Raw genomic sequence first — 20,333 nt, forward strand, 5'->3', positions numbered from 1 at the left:
TTAAAATCCACAAATACTAAGAACCCTGGTTATTGGCAGACTTGGTTATCAGCAATCTGGTTTTATGCGCTGGAGGCGATTTATCGTGCCATAACAGGCCAAGTTCCGGTTATCGGCACCATAGGGCTGCTTATGGTGCACCATAAGGTGCTTGTGACACTGATAACCGGTAAATGGCCCCATAAGCGCCATAAATCACAAGAGTTTTGGTTAATGGCGGTTTTCGCTTATTGGCACACCCCTGGGAATGGAACCTCCATCGATAACCGGGGATTGCCTCTAACTGAACTTCATATAAGTAACTTACCAAGTAATTGCATAGGTAACTTTTATGCTCACACATCATCCTAAATTAAAAAATTTGCAGTAACACAGCTGTTGCCAAGAGGAGGGGTGACAGGCCCCATCCACTGCAATGGGAGTGTGCAAGCAACATTAGGTGTACAGTGTTATTCTTATTTATGCCGTGTGACCGACAACATGTTCTTAGGGCTTCTGATTCATGATTCGCCGGTTGTTCTTGCTGAAGCTGGTGACGTACTAACTTTAGTGTTCTCGAGCTGTTGCCTGGTTTGATTTGCTTTTCACAATTGGTTTTTTTCATTTAGTTAGCTTTGTCAGATTCTAGCACTTCCAGTCTTTGTTATTGTATTGAAGGCTATAAGACTAGACTGACTAATCTTTGTTATGGTGCACATGCCATGTGCATTGACTGTAAGAGTCAGGTATGTTCGAGAGAGGTTAATTGTCCTGAATGCACAATTAATGCAAGTGCGTATTAGGATGATGATTGATGGAAGATGTTTGAGTCTCGCCTTAACAACTTGAGGAGAATTATTAACCGACGACTTGCATGTAGCTTCGGTTGGAAATTTAAATGTACAGGTAGCCCATGTTAACGGTGGCATTGGTTAACAGCTATCTGGTTTTACAGTGCTTGTCCAGCAACACCTAACTGGATTTTCTGCGTCAATCTCTGGTTTCCAGCGCCAATATCCAGTTAGCAGCACTGATCTCTAGTTAACAGCAGTGCTGATCTCTGGTTAACGGCACCGATATCCTGTTAACGGGACTGTTAAGTTAGTTTAGAGTGCTGTTATCATCGATTTTCGGTTAGTGGCATCGGCCAGGAACGGAACCCCCGCCGTTAACCGGGGGCTGTCTGCATATGAAAGTTTCGGCAGAAAGCGATGGTGTAACATTCGATAATTACTTTAAGGTAATTGTTTACCCGGGGCTTGTGATTGCCCTATACCCGGTGAACAATCCAGGAATACCAAGAATTTGCCCCGATTGAATGGCATCACATTTAAGAAATACTTTTATGGTAATTAATTAATCAGCGACTTGCATGTTGCCAAAGCCCAGTAGGAAACCTCAAATGTAAAAATTTTTGCCAAAAAGTATGGCGTATCATCAGCTATTCCTGGTGACTGCAAGTAGCCAGCTTTATGATAATCTGAATTAAAATAAGTAATGTAAAAAAGGAGCAAAGAAAAGTCTTGACCTTCTCGAAGGCTATGAAATAATCTCTCTGGTGGCTGTGTAACACTACCATAATCCGGGTTTTTAACCAAAAATAATGACAAGCTGCTGTTTGCACTTGCTTTTCAGTCAAAGGAGAAGTGTAACACTACCGAAATCCTGGTTTATAACTGAAAATAACAAGCTGCTGCTTTTTGCACTTGCTTTTTAGTCGAAAGAGAAATATGCAAAGGACCTTCAACAACTCTACAACTCTTTCAGTTTCTAGGAATTCTTCTAAATCTCCAGAAATCCCAGTTGGTTCTGACAAAGGAGTTTATTTTTGGGGATGATTCTCAACTCTCGGACTTTCTCAGGGTTTTCCATTCCCCCAAGAGTGTTGATTTTGGCAGATTGTATGCAAGAGTTACCCAGGTTTTTCCTCAAAGCCAACTGGGACATGAAGACTCAACCGGACTCTTTGTTTTAACCGTCACTCAGGAGGTTAAGTAGGACCTCCAGTGGTGGATCTCCAAAGGAAGATTTTCTCAGGCGAGATCCCTTCTTCCTCAGAGCCCCAATCTAGACTTCTACTCGGACGCTTCAGATCTAGGCAGGGGAACCCTGCTAGACTCGAGATGTTTCCAGGGTGTGGTCCCAGGAGGAAACCATTCTTCACATCAGTGTAAAAGGTAGATTTGTAACAAGTTGGCTCTCAAATATCAAGAAACAGGGCACTCGTTCCTTTTTCCTCTGCCAGACCACATGGAACTTCTTTTGGGCCCACCGGAATAAAGTCACCCTGGTCACTCATTTCATTCACAGGAAATTAAACACCCTGGCAGACGAGCTATGCTGTCGGAAGCAGGCCCTTCTTACCAAATGGACCCTAAATGACAAGATTTGTATCGACCTTTGAAGATTGTGGGGCAAGCCCTCCATAGACATGTTGGTCCCTTCAGCTTGGTCAGGGAAGTCCTAAACAAGTTCACATCTCACAGCAATGTTTCAATGACTCTCGTTGCTCCATTTGCATCTGTCCCAAGGAAGGTCAACACGGAAAAAAAGGAAGACCATCTAAAAACGTTGACGTCCATGGAACTTCTGAGCTGATTAAATATGAAACAAAGCACAGGCTTCGCTGTGCTTCGATCAAAAAACCGCCTTGGGGGAGGAGAGCAAAGCGAAACACGACTCTCCAAAGCAGTGGAAGAAAGACTGGTGTGTCATGAGGTTCCAAGCCTGGTCAGTGAGTTGCCAGATGCCACAGATTCCTTGCTTTACAATCTTTGATCATTTTTAACCGGTTTCCAGCTGGCGTTAGAAGATTATCCTATTGTTAAGACCTCAGGTTTTTTTAGCTATGAAAAATACAAATTGATTAAAAATTTGTCATTTTGGCACAGCTGCCAACTTTCAGTACACACATATGGCAAAATGACCAACAATCAGATTGGTCATATCTGTGTTGCAGTGTTTTACTTAGGATATTTTGCTTTTCTAAATTAACCTGCTTCTGGTGACAGATCAGGCAACAAAAGGGTCTGATAATAATCTTAAGTACTACTAGCCTTGGAATATCAATACACTTGATCATAACATGATTAAGAGCAGTAACCTAACATGATTAAGAGCAATAACCATGCATTTGCTATTCTGGTGAGATTACTACTTTTTTTAAAGCTAATCAGGAGAGATCTGATAGATCCAAGATTATTTCTCCCTTGGACAGGTAAACAATCCAACAGTGAGTGGTGGCTAAGAAAGATACTCTTAACTTATATGTCTTGTTAGTTCAAGGGTCTTTACAGCTTCAGGACTCTTGATGCTTAACCATTTGAAGGGCATTTTATCACAGGCACCTCTTTACCACAAATATTTAAAAGTATGCAACCCAATTCAATTAGCTGGCCCAGAGCTAGATTGTAATATAGCTTCTACTCCAACATGTTAAGACATGAAGGTGCCATTTTTCAAGCACAAGACAAGAATAGCAATCTCATTTAAGTATCGTGGGAGCTCCATTACACCTGGGCAAGAGAGGAAAGGGGCTGGGGTGCCTCAGTTAGAACTTAACTGGATTATGAAATTTAGGCTATAAAGCCAAGCACTGGGAGGTGAGAAAATACCCTGTAAATTAAGGAAGGGGGGAAAAAGGGGAGGAAATGACAAGAGCATTTTTTTTCCATCTGCAGTTACTCCCCAAGCTTCAGTAAAGATAAGTGAGAGATGGTTACCTTTAGTTATCCTTGTCTGAAGCCAGTTGATGCTCATACAGCTGGCTAATAATATTAACAAAAAATTTACCAACACTATTGACTTAGCATTCTTAATTCTAACAGGGCTGTCCTGATGGGCTTGTTTGTAAGAATTAGCAGCAAATGATTGTTTTAAGATATCTTGAGATAAAATTTTTTCACAGACAGGATATTTGCATGTCTCTGTTTCACACTAAATAATTACAAGAGCATGTTGTGTAGATAAAGGTCACATACTACGGTACTATTTTAACTTGATAGATTGGAAAAGATTTTTGAGATCTACTGAAATCCTTGTTGAGAACTACATCAGAAAAGATTTTAGAGCTCCAGAATTGTGAATTGGATCACACTACCATAATTTCTTTAACTACTATGAGATTCAGGGTCTCTGTAACACGGTTTTTTGGACTTTGCTCCTTGTCAAAGCATGTAGCTGAAAGTTGACATGTATATTTTACAACCACACACAAATTTTGTCAGCATTATCAATAACCTAAACCCGATAGTTTTAATTTTTATAGAGTAAAAATGATCTAGCCGACGCCATGGCCAATGATTACGAGCCAAGAGTCGAAAAACATTCATTACGTAAGCAAGGTAAACAAACACCTTTTGACTAAATGTTGCCCCGCCCATCCACCAGACAGAAATGCCATCGGCTCTGAAACCCAAAGACTTTATGAATGGCGGAACGATACATAGATGTGGGTGGGGTATCAGTGCTAGCCTAGTAATACTACTGTAGAAGTGCCGCAACAGTATAGCAGTAATATACATGAATTAAACGTTTAGACCAACTGCTGGGATCCTTGAGGATCATTTAGCACTTCTTACTACTCGAGAAATTAGTTTTTAAAGCCAGAAGTTAAATTTTTTAATCCAACAATGCCCATGGTAGCCTTCAGTGTTATCCTGAATTATAACGAGGCGAAAGTGGATGGAGCCTCATGAAGTCACCATTCTGACGATAATTATTGGTGAAGGTTTAAAGCCAATATATGGTACCGGCTATTTTTTTTTTTCAGTAAATAGGTAGACAGCCAATATATAAAAATTGCTTGACATTGGATATAGCAGTTATCAAATCAAGCTTGTCTACTATGTTTTTGGTAATTACCAACTATTCCCTACATCTTGTCAATCTGATTGTGACCATAAAGTAGACTGTAATTTCTTTGGAAACTTATTTTGGGAGTTAGACTAATAATCGAAGTGTTTTTGTATTTATTAACATATTTTGTTGGTTTGTTCATTATGACAATTATCAGTGGGGAGGTTCCGGAGTTCATAAAGGTGTACTGCTTTGCTTGTATTTAAATTTGTATTTCATTGTTGCCAGAGGTTTAGCCTTAGTTACGTATAGCCAATCATCCATCGAGAAAGAGGGAAGAAATGATGTCATAAGTTAAGTAACGAGTGCGTTCGAAACCTTTTCTCTGAGTAAGTTGGCCCGTCTTCAAAAAAGGTTACTTTTACATTATAAGTACCAAATTTATTCAACCTACGTAGTGCAGAATACACTCAAAATTTATGTGTTGATATAATATGTATTCTGAATAAGCATTATATTTATGAATTGCATAGATAAAAAGTTATTGCGAAAAAACCGTGTTACAGAGGCCCTGAATCTCATAGTAGTTGTTAAAAGTATTATATATCTATACAAATAAACTTGTAAAAACAACTAACCTTAGTTAATTAGCACCCTGCCTAACAAAAAAACACTAACATTTTTCACAAAAGTAACACAGAGGTTTGTTTTCTGTATGGACAATAAATTTTCAAGTCAAATAATTTATGTTATTTTTTCTTATATTTAAAATGACAATGTAATAGAATACAATTTTTGAGATTTTGAGTTAATATCAGCCTGCCATAATGGCTATTGTATATATTTTGTTCTAAAATCACTATTATAAATCTTACCTATTTTCGTCTGGCACTGTTCCAAGTTGCATTACTTCAAGGCGAGTTTTCAATTCATCATTCTTTCGCTGCATGTCAACAATGACTGAATTGAGAAAAGCAACTTGACCCTCAAGTTGATCTTTCTCATCTTTCAACTGCTTGAAGAAATTATCTGCAGAAGAGGTTTTAAAGCATTTTAAATGAAAAGAATGATCAAATGCATGGATGAAATTCAATTAAAATTTGAATGCAAAATGTGGTTAGGAAGGTTTAAAGTTTGCTCATACTCAGAAGTGAGGTAGCCATGAACACCATGCACATGGATCTCCATTAGTTCTTGATAGTCTTTAACCATGAGACATAATTACAAAGAGTTAGTGTTACAATATTGAGTTGGTAAAAGTATAATCTGCAGTATTTCTGATTCAGCTTTGTAATAAATGCAATATACATAAAAATGAATGCAATTTATCTTTATTATTGTTAGATTGTATTAGGAGTCATAAATACAAAAAAGGGATTTTGACGTAGGAAAAATCTATTTCTGGGCGAGGAAGCCGTGTCGCCCAGTGAAATGTGTCCTCTTTAGCACTATTTCTAGTAAAATATTGCTATAATACCAGAGAACTGCTAAATTGGACATGTCAGAAGTCTCTGACTCGCTCACCTAAATAAAAGGTGTTGGTATAGAACTGGGGCGAGTGTTAAACACTACCACAGCAACCCCTCCAATTAGCCTTTTCCTCATCAAAAGACCCTGAAAACGGGGAGCCGACCTATAGGTCACACCCAGCTACCCTGTTGAAGGGGACTGCGGCGTCATACTTATCGATAGCATAGAAGCTTGGTGCACAGCAAGGGGGGAAAAAAGGAAAAAAGGGGGGGATTTCACTGGGCGACACGGCTTCCTCGCCCAGAAATAGATTTTTCCTACGTCAAAATCCCTTTTCTGGGCTCAGCCGTGTCGCTCCGTGAAATTGTACCAGAGAAACACCAAGCTATACTATCCTGAAAGGAAAAATCATATTAATGAAATCAAAGGAAATAATAAAATAGTTTAGAATTGGAAAAAATACAATTTATTTACAAAATATACTATATAGCCAAAACATGTGGCAACATTTGCAACAAGTCACATACATAATAAAATAATTACAGATAATTTGTATGTACGTAAAAACTATACACGATTATACACTTATTCTAATAGCTAAGGCATTTGCTGAGGTAGGTAAAATGTTAATGAGGCTGGCATAATTGAAAAGATTCATATGACACAAGGACGGTACTATAATGATGTAGCAGTAGGAGACACTGGCCTTCCTGCAGCTATTGCATGATATTTAAGATCCTCTAAAGACTTAAGGTAGTGCTTTTTGAAAACCAAGGGTGACTTCCAACCAGTATACTTCTTCAGATCATCAAAGTCCATATATTTGAAGAAGTTAACAGAAGTTGCTATTGCCCGAATGTCATGCACCTTGGGAAATGACCCTGGGCTGGCTTTCTTGATAAAATATAAAATCTGCTGCCTAATGCCTTTTAGAGATAGTGTACCACCATCTTTTCTAATGAAAAGGGGGCCTTCGGAATAGGTAGACGTCCTAGATAAATAGTCCTTAAGAGTTTTAACAGGACATAACGATGGATCCTGCGGAAGCGGGACAATCTTCCATGGAGACCACCTCATCAAGGGGTCTTCATTCTTAGCTAGAAATTGCTTATTTGGCGAAAGCAACACATCCCCCGAGGAAAGGAACTCAATATGCGCTTCATCTCTAGATAAAGATGACAGCTCTGATATTCTTGCACCTGAAGCTAGACTCAATAAGAACAGAGTTTTACGCAAAATGGTTTGGTAATCCCATTGGAAGTTGTCTGTTTCCGAGGCTAACCTAAGAACATCATTAAGAAACCATGACACTGACGACGGTCTGTGAATGGGTCGTAGACGTGCACATGCCCTTGGGATAGAGGTGAAATAAGACTCGGTTAGATTGATACCAAACCCGAGAAGAAAAATCTTTTTCAGAGCTGACTTAGTGGTTGTTATTGTTGCAGCTGCCAAGCCTTGTTCAAACAAAGACCTGAAGAAGGTTATGGCCACGTTCAATGTCATTACTTTGATATTTGATTCTCTGAGGAACGAAGACAATTTCTTAACTGCTGAGTCATACTGGCGAAGCGTAGACTCTCTCTTGTCTGACTCCAAGAACAACATGTTCTGTGGATCAATGTCGCCTACTCTCTTACCTGCAAACTTCATGAAATCCATAAAGTTAGGGTTTTGTGAAGACCTGAGGAATCGAACACAGTCCTCGTTTGAACTTGTTGCGATAGTCTCAAGTCCGGGAGAGGGTGAGGGCGAAGACCTAGTTCCAGGAGAAGGGGAAACCAGTTGCTCTTGGGCCAGTGAGGGGCTATGAGAGCCACCTGGCCTTCGAAGGATCTCAACTTGTGCAGCACCTTCAGGAGAAGGTTCACTGGAGGGAATAAATAGATCTTCGTCCACTGGTTCCAATCTATGCTCAGGGCGTCCGTAGCGTATGCCAGAGGGTCCAGATTGGGGGCTACGTAACAAGGCAGCTTGTGGTTTGCCTCTGTGGCAAACAGATCTACTTCTAGACCTGGTACTCTTTGGCAAACCCTCTCGAAGGATTCTTGGTCCAGTGACCATTCTGATTCCAGAGGGACCGACCGAGACAGGGCGTCTGCCACTACATTGTGGACTCCTGCCAGGTGAGTAGCCGACAGATACCAGGTGTTCTTGGCTGCTAGAGAAAAGATTGCTATCATCACGTGGTTCACATGACTTGACTTTGAACCACCTCTGTTTATACAGTGTACTACTACTGCACTGTCGAGGACCAACCTGATATGAGTCTTCTTTGGAGGACGGAGCTTTTTTAAAGTCAGAAACACTGCCATAGCTTCCAGAATGTTGATGTGAAGTGTTTGGAAGTGAGGTGACCAAGTTCCCTGAACCTTCTCGTGCTGTGAATAACCTCCCCAACCTGTCAGCGATGCGTCCGTATGCACCACTAGGGACGGGGGAGGAAACTGCAACGGTAACTCCTTGGCTAGGTTGGCGGCCTTTGTCCAAGGGCGCAGGCGTTTTCTGAGAATCAGAGGTATCCGGGCGAACTTGTCCCGACACTTGGCATTTGCCTTCGAACGCCAAACTCGATTGATGTCCTTGAGTTTGGCTTTCAACAGAACGTCCGTGACTGAGGCAAACTGGAGCGAGCCTAGGATCCTCTCCTGATTCCTTCTCGAAGTCTCTTTGCACTTTAAGAATTGTCTTGTTGCCTTGGCAATCTCCTTTCTCTTTCCTGCTGGAATGGAAAGTGTGTGAGAATCCAAGTCCCAACGAATCCCTAGCCACTGGAACTTGGACTCCGGAGTCAACCGGGACTTGGTCCTGTTGATCTTGAACCCTAAATATTCCAGGAAAGACATGGCCTTGTCCGTGGCTTTCATACATTTGCCTTTGTCCATCTCCCAGATAGCCAATCGTCTAGGTACGCCACCACCAATATACCCTGGGACCTTAGCTCCTGCACCACTGCCTCCGCCAGTTTCGTGAAAACCCTTGGTGCTATATTTAGCCCGAAGGGCAATTAACTTTGAAGGAGTAGGCTTCTTTCCCTAGTTTGAAGCCGAGGAAATGGTCGGAAGTGCCGAGCTATCGGGACATGATAGTAGGCGTCTGTAAGATCTATAGAGGTGGACGGCCCCCACCCCCACGGGGAAGTAAGGTCCACACCTGAGAGATGGTCAGCATTTTGAACTTGTCGCAACGAATGTACAAGTTTAGACGGGACAAGTCTAAGATCACCCTTCTTTTGTCGGTCCCTTTCTTTGGGACGCTGAATAGACGACCCTGAAATTTCAAGTTCTTCGTCCTGGAGATTGCTCCCTTCTGGAGAAGGAGTAATCCATCAATTCCTGCGTTGGTTCCTGATAGAAGGTGATGGGTGGAGGAGGACCTTTGGTCCAACTCCAGCCTAGGCCTCTGGATACTATGCTTTTTGCCCAACTGCTGAACCCCCAACGATGACGAAAGAGGTACAGCCTGCCTCCTACCTGAGAAACTTCATTGAGATGATGAAGGCCGGGATCCTCTGCCTGACCTTGCACCTCTAGCTCGCCCTTGGGCTCTGGCTCCTCCGCGCTGGCGAAAGGATCCTCTAGCCCTGCCACCCCTAGCAACTCTGGTAAAGGGGTGAAATGCCCGACTCTCATAGACCGGGTTAAAAGCGGGCGACACTGAATACTGTGAGGAGACCTGTTGGTTAGACGGCGGCGAAAGGAAGACAAATTGATGCTGTTGCTGAGGCTGAGCCTTAGAAGTCGAAGGCTGGGATACCTGTTGAATTGGAACAGCTTGTAGCACAGGATGCTGTTGCGGGACTTGGAAAGGTTGGAACTTCCTTTGCCTCTTCCTAGCCCTAAAACGGATGGAGGAAGAAGACTCTGATTTCCTTTTGAAAGGGATTCCCCAACGCAACCTGATGCTTTGGTTAAGACGTGATGCCTCGCTCTGAACCTCGGTTACTGCTGAAGCTGGGAAGAGATCTGCACCCCAGATTGAGGAAGCTAGAAACTTGTTGGGTTCGTGCCTGATCGTAGCCTCAGATAGAACATGCTTCCTGCAATTTCTCCTAGCAATCGCAAAGTCGTACAAGTCACATTGCATGCTTAAAAGTAACGACTTCGCAATGACCTTAAACAGCAGCTCCTGAGCGTACTCCCGAGCCGCCATCTCTGTCATCACTAGGGAGTTAAGAGACCTTGCGAGACGTGTCTTAGCGTCAAATTCGGCTTGGATCAATGCGTCTGACAGCCTAGGAAGGTGTTCACTAAACAAGGTGATTGCACAATCTGGCTTCAGCTTGCCTACCGAGAACGTAGCTGGCAAATCCTCCCTACCTGGGAGTAGTAAAGATGTGGGATCTGTCTCCCTAAGCTGGGGCATGGGCTCTTCCCGAGTCACTGCCTGGAGTGTAAGTTCTGCTACCTTTGATGTAAAAGGTAAGGGGTTCCCGACATCAGTTGTAAACATGGTGAAAGGGCTTTTAAAAGCTGTTACTCTAGTATTTGAGCAGTCCCACTCTTCTAGGCTCCGTATCCATGTTTGCTGAGCCTGATCTCTAGAAAGGATAACAGTCTCCTTGGGGACCTTATCCTCTCTAACCAGAGCTGCCTCCGTAAGCCTAACATAGCCTATAAATGGAGGCTGTAAACCTTCGGGGAAAAACTCGAAATCCTCGAGCCTACGTGTGCCGCAACCTTCTATAGTCAACATCCCATTGACAAACGGAGCGAAGTTAGCCACCCTCCAGGGATTACCGGGGTGGAAAGGAGGGAGCGTGGACCCGTCAGGCATGCTCTGAGCTTGCATCAAGCTACTAGAAGGGGCCGAAACTGCCGACTCCTGTCTGAGACCTGCAATCAGGGAGTCCTGAGCACCTAACCTGCTAAACACTTCTTCAAACCTTGCTGCAAATGAGCTGAGTAAGCTACCAAGGCTACTGACCTGATTTAGAATATTTGTGTTGAACTGGTCTTGGTCAACGGAAGGAGAATCATCCTGTCCCTCTTGCGGTACCTTATGAGGTATCCGGTCCCTAGAAGTTAATGGAATGGGACTGGTAGGGCAATAGGAAGAATTCCCTCCTTGAGACCTTGGGATTGAAGGTTTGGAAAGCGACTTTTAGTTTTAATATGTGTATGAACCTCTGGTGACTGCCCAGGCCTTGGCATTGTCTCTGATCTGCCTTTAAGCAAGGTTTTACCCGCAGGTTTTTTCTTTAGTTTAGGAATCACAGAAAAGGAGTGCAACCTGGGAGGGGGCAAACCTCCTGTGAAACCCATGAAGGAATTGGAAGTAGAAGGAGAGGAAGAATCAGAGTCACTCAAGGAAAGATCCCGGTGACTAACTAAGCTAGCCTCATTAACACTGTTACCTGTACCCGTGTATAGTGTAACGGGCAAATCCTCAACCACTTCAAGTGAGACTTCCTCTAGTCCAAGGTCCGGCAATTCCACCTCTTGCTGTTCAACAACTGAGTCTTGGATTGATTTGATAATCGGTGCCGCTACTTTTGGATCGACGTATCCGGCAGATTTTCCGGCTGGGAAGAGCAAAGTCGCCATATCTCGGGACAGAATAATATACGGCTTAGCCTTCCCTACGTTCCGTCCAAACCCTCCAACCCAGATCTTGAGGGCGGAGAGTGCAGCATCCTTAATAGACTGCTCAGCCTGTAATGCAAGGAATGTGTCAATACCAAGTAAATTCCTTGAACATTATTCTATAATTATTGATTAATCAATGTAATTTAATTTAAAGAAATTTTAATTGATCATTTATTTTATCTCATTTCAATATTTTTTTTTTTTTTTACAATAAAAATAGAACCAGCAGTGCGGTAACTTACCGAAGAGGTAGCCTGATGTACCTAGTCGTAGCAGGCAAAACAGTTTTCATGATGCCAGACCACGGAATCAGGAAGCAGCACTGCACAGGGGGCGTGGCCCCGACAAACGTCATGGCCGCACGGATCTTGCAGAGCAGCACTACAGCTGGCAACCAGACACTGAGAGGCCTGTAAGTGCAATAATATATAAGAACAATTGCACACACTTAATAGGATAATGGAATATATTTCTTTTCTTTTTTGTGTGCCGGGGCATTCCGGGCTATAAAGAAAAGAAAGGGTATATATTCATATGTTAACATCCCGGGGACTGTGTAAGGAAAAAAACCACCCGGAGTTGTATACCCGGAGCTGTATGACCCGGAGAGGGGGGTACACGAAGTAACCCGGGACGGCCACATGAACTCGCAAGTTCCGTGGCAAAAAGAAAATAAAAATAAAAATAAAAATAAAGATAAAAATAATGATAATAATAAAAACTAAAATAACAAATATAATATTTCCGCCTACGGAAGAGTAACTTCCGTAAACATAACCCTCAATGACTCCGGGAGAGGCCGGAATCTAAACCCGCCTTATGCGGAGAGGGAATGTTTTAGGCGGGTGGATGTAAGCTCCGGGAGTGAAAGAAGCAGAGCGCAACAATCCACGGAAGCCGAGGCTGAAACGCAGTGCGACTAACAACTCCGGAGGCGGTCGGCTAAGAAGCGACACTCCCCAGCCCAAGGTCCTGGAAGACCCACTACACCTCCCCCTCCGCTGGTGGGACCGGCCGTCAGCGACAAACAACGAGAGCGGCACCCAACTACGGGGAGTCCCACGAGAGGGGGAGGGAGGGAGGGCTGAAGGGGGGGACGATCACGTGACCAGCGAATCCCCGCGAATAAAGGATCACGAACGAGGCAAAACGCAGGCAAAGCCTATGAAGCTAGCTGCCGACCGAACACCCAAATATACATAGACAAAATAAAATCAATTACTTAAAGCTAAGGGAAAAACATGCTTTAACAGGGGTAGTGAAAATAAGGGGCGAAAAATATAAAACGCAATGGAGGCCACTCGATGAGAGTGGGCGCAACAAGGAAAAAATTACTTGCTTACCGACAAAACGAAAACAAACGGTAAGCTGACGAAAAGAAAAAGGGGGAATTCTTGAATGGAAAATACCAAACTAAAATAAAAGGGGGGAGGGGGGAACGGTAGATAAACATCGAAGCACGAAACAGAGAAACGTGCACGAACGCCGCAAACAAGATCGACAAAGCAACTGCCACCCAAGACATAAATAAAATATATACTGAAAATATATACTGAAATATTATAAGTTACGAGTATATAAATATATAGGTACTGAAAGAAGCCCGCTCGAAATTGGTACCAAACAAAGGAACGACGTAATGGCGGCTCGCTACCGCTCGCTACGGGAGGAGACGCCTAACAAAATCCTAAATAAAGGCAAAACGAAAGGCAAAATCACTCCCTCAATACAGAAAAAGGGCGAACCAGTACTTAACTTGGGTGAAGAGGCAGATTGACGATCCATAACGAAAAAGAATAAAGAAACCAATAAAAAGAACAGATAGCTATAAACAAGCGTGTAACGCTGGGAGGCTATCGATAAGAATGTCGCCGCAGTCCCCTTCAACAGGGTAGCTGGGTGTGACCTATAGGTCGGCTCCCCGTTTTCAGGGTCTTTTGATGAGGAAAAGGCTAATTGGAGGGGTTGCTGTGGTAGTGTTTAACACTCGCCCCAGTTCTATACCGACACCTTTTATTTAGGTGAGCGAGTCAGAGACTTCTGACATGTCCAATTTAGCAGTTCTCTGGTATCATAGCAATATTTTACTAGAAATAGTGCTAAAGAGGACACATTTCACGGAGCGACACGGCTGAGCCCAGAAAATTACAAATGGGAAGAAAAATGTTACTGGTCCAATTTGATATGCGCAAGATATGCTGACCCAAAATGTCAACCCTGGGTAAAAAAACCCTATTTAAATCATTGCAAACTTCTGTGTTAATACATCTTGATTGGATTGGAAGTATGACTAAACATATAAAATGGATAAAGTTTAAACAAAAAAGTTGAACACAATAAAGCACATAAGCATTACTCACCTGTATCATTATTGCTTATGTCTTTAGATGCTACCTGCACCTGTAAATCAACAATTTTCTTCTCCAGATTTCTCTTTTCTGTCTCAAGAGTGTTGACTTTAGACCGAAGGTTATTTGCTGCAGTTGCTTCCCCCTCTAAGTATTCCTGTTTCTTGGCATTCTCAGCTACTTCTGATTTCGAGGCTGAAAGCTGATCTTGAAGGCTGACTACATCTTCAATTAAATTGAACTTTTCAGTTTCAAGTTCCGCAATACGTCCTTCTGAGCTGTGGTCGAAAACAAAATGTTCATAATTCAACAACAATCTTCATACAAAGAACATGGACTCACAGAGTAACAAATAATCTGTACATCTGTGGATATTTAAATACAAATCAAGTATACAGTATATATATGGCTGAAATATAAGTACCGTACTAATGCTATTTAATACTAAACTACAGTAGTAATCAATTGCCATTATTTATATTTTCAAGCATATGCCTAACTACAAGGGACATAAATTAAATGAAGAATGCTGCTTTGTTATGAGAAGTTCTACATTGTAAAATTAGTCAGGCAACTTCCCTTATTAAGCAATTACATCTGCTTGAACTTCTGCGCTCATTAGCAATGACTGTGTTCTCAGTATAGTTTTAATCACTATGTAGCCAATGACTTTTATTGCTAACACTGTTTTGATGGTCAACATATGTGCCTTAGAATTTACTTATTCTAAATTAAGAATGACATAACAGTGACTTATTTTCACAACCTGGAGGCACTTGTATGTACCTCCATTGTAATAGAACCATACCTATGTGGGAAGTATTGATATGATGAATAAAAGTATAAATGACTTCAATGTGCTATGTATGTCATGTTCAACTGTGTTCTTTAAAGAAATGCTATGAACCTAAAGTTGTTAAGGAAAGGACCAAGAATACATATTTGGATACAGAAATGAAGATTTCCAGAATTTAAACCAAAGTGAAATTTTTTTTCCTTCATTCCCTTTAGTATCGTTAAAAGCGAACGTTAAGAGTAAAGATGGTTAACTGGTACAGAAGGGCCAAAAAAGCTACAGGAGATATCAAAGGCACATTCATATTTTACACAATAACAGATATCAGACTTGCTATAGTACTGCAAACTATTAGGATATATTTCTAATTAATTTATTTTTTCATACTTATAAATGTTTACAAAGGGCTACTTGTCTGTCTACCTTAGTGACATTTTTTTCTGGTTCTATCAGCTAAAGTACAATAAATAATCTGCACACAGCTGGTTACACAAAACTCACCAACCTCATTCCCATCCCCTTTTAAATTATCTTGAAGTTTTCAATGTGATATTTCATATAACAATACTATCCTTTAACACTCTTAATTCTGTTTCTTAGTCTACCTCCAAGAACATGTAAGGCCATAAACAACAAAAAGAGAGAGAGAGAGAGAGAGAGAGAGAGAGAGAGAGAGAGAGAGAGAGAGAGAGAGAGAGAGAGAGAGAGAGAGAGAGAGAGAGAGAGAGAGAGAGTGTGAGTGTGTGTGTGTGTATTTATTTAAAAGAAAAACATTCTATCACTAAAGACAGTAATTTAACCATTCGTACATTTAGCTATTCAAGAAAGCATTCACATAATGTTTACAGCAAAATAATTGGCTACCTCATAATGAGAATTTTTGTCAAGTCGGAACTGGAAGCACTAAGAACTTCAATACGTACGTACAAATAATATTACTGTGCAACTCATTTTCTCCACAATGGCTCTGATCTCTTAGATCATTACCTATTCTTTTACTACTGTAAGCCTAACATACCCCCAACTTAATACAATTTTACAAATATTTCCCTTTAATGAAGCCCCTTTTTTGTTATCTAATTCATCAGGAACACTTTACCGCAGCTGTCTCCATCACTCAGCCTCTACCATTCTCACTTGTGTTCATGGTCAGTCAGAATCTCTATGAAACTTATCTACTGATCCATTTATCCTAACATTACAAATGAATATCTATACAAAGAATTAAATGTTGGTTTTATATGAATACATATAAAAAAAAATTTAGTAATCTGAGAAGTGTGCGCATGTGTAAAGTCTGCAGTATATAAATATCAGCACCATTAAATTTCTGCAAAATGAATTTAGATGAATAGTATCTGTGCAACACAATTTACTGTAGTACTTCAAAAGCTAACATACACATCTGGAAAAGAGAAGTTAATAGAATCAACAATGCTATACCTATGGGAGAACAATATCGAGTAGTTTCACAATACCACTGTCCTAAAACTCAATTTTTATGAGGTTGGCTGAAGGGTTTATTCTCAAAATTGTTTCATATCAAACTCCTTACTTTTAATTACCTAGATCCCTTTTCAGTCACAAAATTGTCCCAGACACCTCAGTCCCTTTTCAAGTAAAGAAGGAAGATGACATCAGTTAACTAGTAGTAATACACATGAGCAGGCTGATTCTAAGGTCTCCAGCAGTCAGATTTAGTATTTATGCATCTCTAATGATAACAGGCACCACATGCTCTTGTAATATAATATTTTGCCCAAGTTTTCATTGAGCACAATAACTTTCCTGGACAATTTTGGGGAGTTTTTTCTTTACAGCAATATATTCCTGACCATCAAGAAACAATTGCACAGTTTTCCTCTCAGGGGTTCTGTTTTTCACACAATAGCACTATTTTCCTCTCAACAGACTCTGGTTTTTATAACATCTAAAAGCAAGCACAGGGAGCAAACCTGCTAAACTTCCAGGATGCAGGGGCTTTGTTCTTGCAAGAGAGGGAGCTTACAATAAACATTTTCCAGTTGAAGGCAGTATTTCTATGGTTGGTGGGCACCAGGTCAAAAAGCCTGTCACCTAGCAACAACAATATTTGCTCAAGTGAGAGGGAAATCAGATGTCTGGGATGACTTTGTGGCCATGAAATGGTCAATTATAGTTTCGTACAAAAAAAAAATGGAAAATTAAAAATTGTTTAATAAATTATCATTTCTTAAATATTCGGTGAACAAATACTCTGAAAATGTTGAAGATTAACAAGATTTCTTTCCGGGGATTTGTTTCAAGACTATTAATTGCTAGTTGAAATTTTGACAAACATTTGAAATATATTAATTTTGTTCATTAAAATTAATTGTAATTTTCATTTCAGCATTTTAGGATCAAGTCATATGAAATTGTTCATCAAATATTTATGGATCAAAGAACTGTAGCCAATTCAAAAGATGGAACAGAGCAGTAGCATTTTCACAAGAATATTATAATTATACTCAATGTTAGTAGCAATATTTTTAATAGGCTTCACTAAGGCATTCTTTCTCTGATTCTCAATTCTTGCAAAATGTTTAGTAAGATGGATGAACAGCATTGAGGCAAACTGTGAAACAATGTTAAGAATAAAGCTCTAACACAATATTTAAATAATTATAGTATCTATGAAATCATCACATGACTTAAGAGCAAATAATTATAACTGTGTAAAGTACGTAAAAATAGGTACAATACATCCACCTACATACTAAGTATAAATTGTCTATTTATTAACTATAACAAAGCACCAAAACTCACCATAGTGTGGTCAGCAATACAGATATTAGGGAAAAAGGGGCTTTAAAACCAAATGATTAGCTCACATTTACTACTCCAAAATCGAAACTTTTAATTATAGTACCAGTATTTCTGACGACCAATGAAATTTAATGAACAACCCAACCACTAAATCCACAGAAATCATTCTCTCTAAAAGTTAAAAAATCAATTTCACAGGTAAACAGTTACAAATGTTAGCTATTGAATTTCTCACTAATATTTGTTAAAGACAAAGGTGACTGAACTCTTAATTCTCAAATTCGAATAGAAGTGGCACTTGCTAGATGTCATAAACTTAATGAAATGCAAACAGATCTTTACACTCAAACGAAATATACAAGTATGTTGTACCATTTAAAAGCAACATAGATTTTTTGAAACAATAAAAAAAAATACTATACATAGGGGTATGTATTATGGAATAATTTCACATGGTGAGGGATGAGCAAAGGTAAGTTCTTTATATCCTCGAAATAACACTGAATGGCACACAAGTACAAAGTACAACAATTTTTTATCATAATTACATTTCTTTACAATTTATCATTCAAAAATGTATGCTTACTACTACATGCAAAATTTATTCCCAATATGCACAAAAACAAACTTGAGTGTAACGGCAGAAATTTCCTTTAAATAGCATGATTAAGCGGTAATGGGAATTACTACAAAAATGTGCAGGTAGTGAACACTATAATTGTGGGTTTACTGGTAATGCAAAAAGGATAGTGAGACACTCATGTTACATAAATGTAAAAAAAGGAGAGATGACTCTATAATTAAACCTTAAATATAATTCTGGGTCATTTCTTGTCATCTCGACTAAATACAGCTATGTAATGGAGAATTAACATTCATGGAATATAGGATTCTGCTTTTAATAATTCATATATTTGAACAGATTATTACAAAATCCTTGTGTGCATGTAAACAACATGTAGTAAATAAAAAGTATTATCTGTGTCACAGATGGTTTCCGTCAAAAAGAATTAATGTCATTAAAAAGAATGCAGGCAGCAAGATTAAGCATGTATATAGTAAAGTACGTATACTTTGACGCTGTAACACTAGAAAAAATGATAAAATGGAAAAAAGAACCACTTTTTAACAGCAAATCACACAAAATATGTATGCCATCACATATCTCTATTTTAATTTACAGAAACATAAAATAAAAGGAGATACCAGTGGTGAAATGAAATTGATAACCTAGTTTTGCAGCCTTTGTTTAAAATGTATTTTGAAAAGAGGAAGCTGCAAAAGACAAAGCCCACTCATATTTTAAGTTTCTTTCATGGTAAAAAGAATATACTATCAACTCCATAATTTCAAAAAGCCTGAGTAACAATCAGAAATACGTACAATTATTTATCCATACTTCAAGTTATATTTTTGTTCTTTTACCATAAATGACATCTCTCTCCGAGTCAATTGTTTTAATTTTTTAAAAGTTGTCTTCACCAGCTTAACTCTTTGTTTAAAAAGAATATTACAGTATTTTTTAAGATGTAGCTCCAAACTTTGTGATAATAGCTGTGGATGTAGTTTCAAGTATTTTTTCAATACTACGTATAGTATACAAAAAGCAAACAGGGTAAATTGTTCAAAAGACATTTGAAAAAGTCGACACATCAAAACCACTGTACTATTAGCATATTTTTTTTAAAAGTAACATCAGTTACCATAGTGTCTCAACAGTGCCATTTACTGCAACATAGCACTGAGGATTATTTGCATTCCAAATGTGCTCTAGTTATTTTCAATGCAATTCTAGCCATCACTCAGTTTAAGAAATCAAAACCCAAATAAAATTCACCCAAAAGGTAGTTCCTGGATGAGTTCTTCCTCATCCATTTCTACTTTATTAGACTATCACTTTACTTAAGGTAGCTGTTGCAATTACAGGCTTATAAATGTTAGTAACAAAAATACGTAAACTCAAAATGTTAGTTTTCAAGTTGAATCCACAATAACGATATTGTTTAAAGTCTAAATATTTATGTGCAGCACAATATGTCCATATTTATTCACAAATCTGAAGAAGTGTTCGTATTATGAAACAGCTGAAGAAAAACATTCTAGAAGACACTCCTTGGCAAACTTGTTTTGCGATAAGTTTGGAAAAGAAATACAAATTAGTTTTACGAAAATATAGTTAAAAGACTTTAGGAAATTTGCAAAGGATAAATTTCCTCTGCCAAATATATATTTTTCTTAACTCCTGTAAAATTAAAATAAATGAATTTTTACTGACAAATACATATCCACAAAACATCCACTTAAGGCATTCAAAGATTAATGTTAAAACAATTTTTTAAGATAACTAATCAATACAGAAGTATAAGAGCAGCCATTGCTGCCAGCTAAAGAAAATGAGTATGGTAACCTAAAATCATGCAATTAGAAGCCTTCTACAACATTTACCACTCTAGAATTGTCAAGATACTGCATACTAAAATATAATTTCACAATAATACAAAATGACTTTTAAGTATACTGTATATCTTTTTGTATGACTTTTTTTTCTAAGCAACAACTTTCAAGTAT

General features: G+C 39.4%; 1 protein-coding gene across 8 annotated transcripts in view; it reads right to left on the reverse strand.

Moving 5' to 3' along the window:
* The window catches only part of LOC135204045 (CAP-Gly domain-containing linker protein 1-like), a 273,397-nt gene that overhangs the window by 10,477 nt on the left and 242,587 nt on the right, over nt 1-20,333 (reverse strand). For 6 of the 8 annotated variants that reach the window (XM_064234002.1, XM_064234000.1, XM_064234001.1 and 3 more), the window contains 2 exons: nt 14,195-14,460; nt 5,652-5,805 (listed from right to left, as the gene is read on the reverse strand). In XM_064234002.1, coding sequence (XP_064090072.1) covers nt 5,652-5,805; nt 14,195-14,460 — 420 coding nt within the window. Of the gene's footprint in view, nt 1-5,651; nt 5,806-14,194; nt 14,461-18,648; nt 19,887-20,333 lie in introns of those variants that run through there. The other 2 variants (XM_064234008.1, XM_064234007.1) reach the window with 1 other exon arrangement.

This window comes from Macrobrachium nipponense, chromosome 44 (genome assembly GCF_015104395.2).
Source record: "Macrobrachium nipponense isolate FS-2020 chromosome 44, ASM1510439v2, whole genome shotgun sequence".
Lineage (NCBI taxonomy): Eukaryota > Metazoa > Arthropoda > Malacostraca > Decapoda > Palaemonidae > Macrobrachium > Macrobrachium nipponense.